The sequence below is a fragment of the Coffea arabica genome, chromosome 6c, assembly GCF_036785885.1.
Source record: "Coffea arabica cultivar ET-39 chromosome 6c, Coffea Arabica ET-39 HiFi, whole genome shotgun sequence".
Taxonomy (NCBI): Eukaryota; Viridiplantae; Streptophyta; class Magnoliopsida; order Gentianales; family Rubiaceae; genus Coffea; species Coffea arabica.
This window is the reverse complement of record NC_092320.1, coordinates 30359406-30366021: the sequence shown is the minus strand read 5'-3', so window position 1 is coordinate 30366021 and position 6616 is coordinate 30359406. Positions and strand designations below refer to the sequence as shown.

Genomic DNA, 6616 nt, shown 5'->3' with positions numbered 1-6616 from the left:
CATTTAGGGTTGGACTTTCTGTCAAATTGCTGTGATTTATTCAAGAAAAAGAAAAAAGAAAGAAAAGAAAAGAAACATGAGTTAGTAGATATCTAAATAATTCGGATGCATGTCCTATGGGGGAGCCCTTTTCTGCCAAGGGTAGGCCTAACATGATGCAACACCTTCGAAGTGAGACCTGTTTATCAAACCTGTGTTTCGAAAAATAACTTTGCAACAGATAAGGATCATTTCATTGATGGATTTCAAAATATCATACATCATCTACATCATTTCTCGAAGTTGATTTCGTACAAGATCATTAAACTTTTTCAATCTATCTATCACAGCATCTTTTGGCTCTCTGGAATAAGGATTCTGCATGCGTTCAGTTTGATCATACAACCTGCCACACTTTCTCTTCAATTCCTGGTGTCTTTCTCGCATTTCTTCACACAGTCTTTTATTCTTCTCTGCTAGACCCTTATTCACTTTCACAGATTGTCTTAATTGTGCATTTTCTGTGTCTTTCGCCTCAATGATTGCCATTAGTTTCTTGACTTCCTCGGACTGTTCCATCAATGGTCGCCCAGCACCAGATTCTCTGAGCCACTCCTCGTATTGAGGGGTAACCAAAGCCATTGGTTTAAGTTGCGGAACATAAGCGATATCCTCATCATCGGACAGTGTTTCCCAAGCTTCGACAATTGATACTTTCATCGGAATTTTGTCTGGACAGGTCCCCTTGCCAAAACTGATGGTGAAATCGGTCAAGTCAGGTGTGAGTGGTACTCCTTGAATGCGTCCTAACTGTCTGAGAAACCTTTTCGGAGTGTATGCCATGATGCCTTGAGTTCCCAATAACGGTATCAAATCTGATGACTTGGCGCGCAGAACAGGGTTAAAACAGTCGGTCCAGTCTAGTACCCATCTAATCTTTTGATCTGACAATACCCTCAAAAAGTCCAGCCATTCCGATGCACTTCTTAGCAAATTACTTTGGTCAACTCTCTTATGATGGGTAGAGATCCAATTATACCCAATCAATGGTAGACCATCAAGAGCAGGCAACTGTCTTCGAAAATGTTCCATGGCCCATATATGCAAAATTCGATTTGATCCATAAAAGAACTTTGACCCCCTTTGGCAGTTGGTGCACGCAACAAAAATGTCAGCTAACACAATCGGTACTATAGAGGCTTGTCGATCCTTAATTCCAAAAAACAAGTCAGACAGGAGTTTAGTGATTTTGAAACCAATTTTCTTATCTTTTCTAGGAAACAAATAAATCCCCGCCATCACAAGTCCATACACCAGCGGCCTCTTACATTCCCATGTTACCTTAGATGTAAATGAAAAATCCTTCGAATACTTATCAAACCCGTCTTTCATTGCGAATCTGTCAAACAAAAATTTTACATCTATGCTTTGATCTGATCCTCGCACTACAGACTCTTTTAGTCCAGTAAAATGACAGAATTCAACCTTGCCAGAAGCAATCGGAAATATCACTGCTGTACCCTTTACTGACAAATTCAGAAGACCGGCTACCTCTTCAATGGTCGGAGTCAACTCCTTGCTTCCTATCCGAAATGTTGAACCATCGGGATCCCACAATTGAATTAAAGCTTCTACCAAATATCCATCTGACTCAATGTCTTTGAAATCCCCAATTGGTCCAAGGTAGGAGGCGACCTGATTGATCTCACTAAATGAAAGAAGCCCTGGCCATCTTCGAACCTCCATTGGAACTGTTAACAGCTGACTGATTTGTTGAGGCCTGTCCATCTAAAGCATGTAATGTAGATTAAATACCTTACCTACAGGCCTCACTTCTCCAGTTTTACAAGGATTTAAACATGAATATCCCACAGAGGGTTAGTTACCCAGGGACAACAAGGTTATTATATTCCTAAAATGGGATTCCCTAAACGGCATTCCCTCTAGGGTTAATGCATGATGCCAATTTATCAAAGCGACTAAATATGCATTATACAAATGAAACATGACCTAAAAGAATCCCCTTTTGTATGCCGGGGTGAGCCTAAAATGAAATGTATTCATGCTGTAAATGCGAAACATTGAATTTAAACGTGTCATATCACATAGGGTAGGCTCTTAGAGAGTACCATGCCAGGACTCTTATTTTCTAGGGCTTATGAATGCAATGGAGACAAAAACCAAGAAAAGTTAGTTCAATCAGACAAATACACAACACATTGTAGCAAAACAATACAAAGAGAGAAAGCAATAAAAGGAAAAGAGGGGTTGGATCCCTCCCCTCGTGAATAGTGTCACTAATAGGGTAAGACAGATTCTACCTTAGGTAAACTATCATGGATGCATGAGGTATCGGCTCACTAATGCATCTAGACTCGATAGGTTTTAGGTCCCCGAGCCTTCAGACTTGGAAACCAAAGGTCATCAACCCCGAGGTTCTTTGTCGGTGGCTCGAGCGATTCCCCAGACATTGCTACGCGCACGTCGTGCCACGGCCACATGTCCAAGTGAATCTATCAAAAATCCTCAATCTTCGACTAAAAGCTAAAGGTCATCAACCCAAAGCTTAAAATGGAAGATTGAGTGACCCCTCGGATCATGCTACGCACACGTCGTGTCGCGATCACACGTCCAAGTGGGTCGCCTAATCCTAACAGGGAAGAGTGGCGTGACAAGCCACTAAAAGAAAAATAAATGAGGGACAAAAGATAAAACGTATGCACGTATGCTAGTGCTTGGTTTGGAGGGGAAGGATCGAGAACCAATGCGAGGCTCTAGGGTAATATTCCCCACCCCCCAAATGCAAAGCGCGAAACAAAAGTAAATAAATAAATCATTCATCACATACACGTAAGACGAGGAACAATTACGAGTGTGAAATGCAAAACATCCTAAAAAAGAAAAATGCAACCTAAAACATCCAAATATGATAAATATAAGGGTTAAAGAGAGAAAAGACGACTAAACCAAGTGCTTGGACTCTCTAACGTCCCCAGTGGAGTCGCCAAGTTGTCGCGCCCCATTTTTCGCGATGGAAAAGAAAAATAAAGTGTGAGGTTTATAAAAGATATGATTTTATTTTTAAACAAGTTAAAAGGGACCTAGAATGGGACTTGAAAAGAATGCGACAATTTGGGTCCAAAATTTAGTCTAAAAGGGTTTTTAAGAAAAAACAGGAGTCGCCACTTGGTATGGAGTTTTGGTGTACCAAGTCACCCAAAAAAATAAAGTAAAACAAAATAAAACCCTTTTTGACAACTTCAGGTCTTTGAAAACAAGAGAAAATGGATTCGGGAGTCACGGTTGAAGAAAGGGAAGGCAAAGATTCGATTAACTCAAATCTAAGGCACCCTTTCAACCTAGTCTAAGCTAGTTGCGAGGTTTAGTCAAAATTTTCCTAATCTAACCCTTAATTTATCACATTTGGATGTTTTCTATATGAATGCAAATCTAAAAAATATCGCAAGGGACAACATGTTCATTCAAGGGTTTAATTGAACCAATCGCATTAATTGCGAAGGTCAAAATAAATCCTCGAAGGTGTCACAAGGATGCAAATGATGAAAAAGAAAAGAAAATAAAAGAAAAGAAATTAAATTATATACATATATATAAGTGATCAAAGAAAAAGGGAATGCAACATAAAGGGTACGGAAGGCAAAAAAAATTCGTGACATAATTTTCTTATACATGGATTAATAGGGTATTTAAACTAGAAAGTTATAATCACCCATTTCCCATGTTTGAAAAATAATTATCCTAACATGAACAAGCAAATGAACTAGCTTAAATGGGATGCAATTCTAAATGACATGATTAGCACCTATAGCGGGTAGGGGATAATAAAATAGGGAATATCATGCAAATGAGAAAAGATCCTAAAAATGAAAATATGCATGAAAATGTGGTGAATAGCATACAATGATGAATCTAGCGCAAGATGACCTAAAGGGTCTAGCGTTGGACTAGCCCATTTCTAAAAATCCTTGCTAGCGTTAGACTAGCAAGTAAGCGGAGGGAGAAACCACAACTAGCGTTGGACTAGTGTGGTGACGTCATGCATTAACAATTCATAGCGAAACAAATAAAACATAAATTAAAACAAATAAACACATAAGAGCACGTAGCACATAACACGTAAACATAATATCTAGATGCCAAAATCCTAAGAAAAGCGGACAAAACACATAACACATAAGCCACATAAACACGCAATCTATCTATTACATCGGGGGCGCCTAACTACAATCTAGAAGGGAAAAATATAATAAAACAAATCTAATTATCCTATCTATTACATTTTTGAGGTATTTAAATGCCTCTTGAATCATTATAAAAATTAACTAAAACATATATAAGAAAATTTGAATGAATATTTAAATCAAGTAAATAAAGCATATAAAAATATATAAACACATAGGAACAAATAGGAGCACATAAGAACACGTAATTGACATTGAAATAATAAAATAGGAGTACCTCCCGTTTGAAGTGGTGACTAAATGGAGTCAAATTGTCCTATTTATACTCACAATGAACAAAAGAATCATGGCACCACTTTAATTGAAAATAATAATAATGTTAAAATACTAAATTCACATTAACATGTCAAACGCAAAAAAATTTAAGAACATCTAAAAATTGCAAGTTGAATATGTTCAAAAATAACATAATTAGTTATTAAAGAAAAGAAACAATCATAATAAAGAGAGTCAAAATTCATCAGGGACTGAATTGCAAAGATTGAAAACTTTTAGGGACAGAAGTTATATTTTTCCAAAGTTTAAGGGTCAAAATTAAATGAAAGATAAAATTCAAGGACCAAAGTGCAATTAAATTAAGTTCCTAAGTGAAAGGAATTTAAAATGTTCTGGGCCACAGTAAAATTACTCCAAAGATCAGGGACTGAAGTGCAAATTCGCTAGCAGATCTTCTTAAGAAAACAGGCCACTGGGCCATTATTTATTTATTTGGGCCGAATACTGCCTAAGCCCAGCCGAAACCCAAAAGAAACGAGCAGGCCAGCCCGTCTTATATCACTCAGATCCAACCAAAATAAAGGCATGGGCTCTGACCTTCTAGCCCAACCGAAACCCGAAAGAAATAAAACAAAAGTCCATTCCCCAAACCCAACCAAAATAACCACAGGCCCACCTAAAAAAAAAACACTAGCCCAAACCCCCCCTTTTCTTTCTTTTCTTTTCTTTCTTTTTCCTTCTCTTCCCCATCCGTTTCCTTCCCTTCTTCTTCGGCCAACCGAAGAAGCTTCAGCTGGCAGCCATGGTGGCTGCCGGTGGCGCGGCCGCCGCCGACCGCCGTCGCCGGTGGTCGCCGGCGACCTCTCCGGTCACCGAATTTCACCAAAAGACACCCCCTCACTCGATTTTTCGCGTAGAATCCATTTCCGGGCTTAGTTTTAATAAAAATTGACCTTAAAGTGGCCAAAATGCCAAGAAATCAGTCCAGTTTTTATTTTTTTTAAACCCTCACATCTTCACCAAAAATCATAAAAATTATGCCAAAACCCTCCTGATAACTTCTACAATACAACTATAATCTTAGTTTGACAAGTAAATAACAACAAAATGATGCATTAAGTCAAAACAGCCCCAAAAATAAAGAAAATATTTCAATACCTTTAAAGGCTCAAAACTTCAAAATACTTAAATAATTCAACACTTTTCAAACCACATACTAACTACAACCGTCTATTTCACCAGAAACAAGCACAAAATGTTCACTAGTTTAATTCATTTTTGGTTTTGTCATTTTCACAAACATTTAACATGCATTCACAGGCCCATTTCTTTTTCCCTTAATTGCATGCATGGCTCACCCCAAAACTTTAACAACATCAGGAGCCACAACAACAAACGAAAGCAAAGGACAAATAAGCATCAAAACATGCATTTAATCTAATTAATTAAGGGAAAGAAAAACTGGAAAAAAGAAAACAAAATGTACCTCAATGAAGGTTGTAGTCCTTTGCCTAGGAATTTGATGAAATCGGCAAACTCCAATAGCTCAACCCACCACTGCCTTTCCTTCTGTGTTTGAGGTTGTGGAAAAAAAAATGGGTAGAAGGAGCCGTGAGCAGTGTGAGGGAATGGGAAGTTAGTTTTTTTTTTTCTTTACTTGTCTGATTTCCAGGGAGAGCCGAGTGTGAGGAAGATTTTTGTGCTTTTGCTTCTTGTTCCCCGTCTGAGCCGAGAGAACAGATTTTTGAGCGAAAAAGAGGAGCTTGTGTGTTGTTTTGGTCAAAATGATTATTTTTTTACCAGATGACAAGAAAGTTGAGTGTAGGAATGGGTTAAGTGTTTTTTGGTAGGAAAAATGATGAAAATGTGTAAGTTTTGTAATAATTTGATTTTGATTTGATTTGATTTTTGATTTTTGATTTTTGATTTTTTTCTTTGATTTTTTTTTTTTGATTGATTTTTTTTTAACTCTTTTTTTTTGTTGTTTTGTTGTTTTTTTTTTCTTTTTTTTTTTCTAAAATAAACCTACAAAAATGAGAAAATTACACATTAATAATAATAATAATAATAGATAACTTATTAAATAGATAAAAATTTAGAAAAATATTAAAAATTGACAAAAATTTGGTGTCTACACAGGACGTAGGAAAAAAGCATAC

General features: G+C 37.2%; 1 protein-coding gene across 2 annotated transcripts; it reads right to left on the bottom strand.

Annotated features, from left to right (window-relative positions):
- Window positions 1–206: 206 nt before the first annotated feature.
- Window positions 207–6361, bottom strand: LOC113706678 (serine/threonine-protein phosphatase 7 long form homolog). Of its 2 annotated transcripts, none has more exons than XM_072053393.1 (2): window positions 4459–6361; window positions 207–1767 (listed from the first exon to the last, which is right to left on the bottom strand). In XM_072053393.1, exon 2 carries the CDS (start codon window positions 1765–1767, stop codon window positions 265–267), a length of 1503 nt encoding a protein of 500 aa, XP_071909494.1. In that variant the 5' UTR covers window positions 4459–6361; the 3' UTR covers window positions 207–264. The 2 variants fall into 2 exon arrangements, with proteins under 2 accessions (XP_071909494.1, XP_027084417.2); XM_027228616.2 differs by having other exon boundaries at window positions 5944–6361.
- Between the last annotated feature and the right edge of the window lie 255 nt (window positions 6362–6616).

Coding starts and splice junctions, on each gene's coding strand:
- LOC113706678 (XM_072053393.1), bottom strand. CDS start 1,767: ATGGACAGGCCTCAACAAATCAGTCAGCTGTTAACAGTTCCAATGGAG.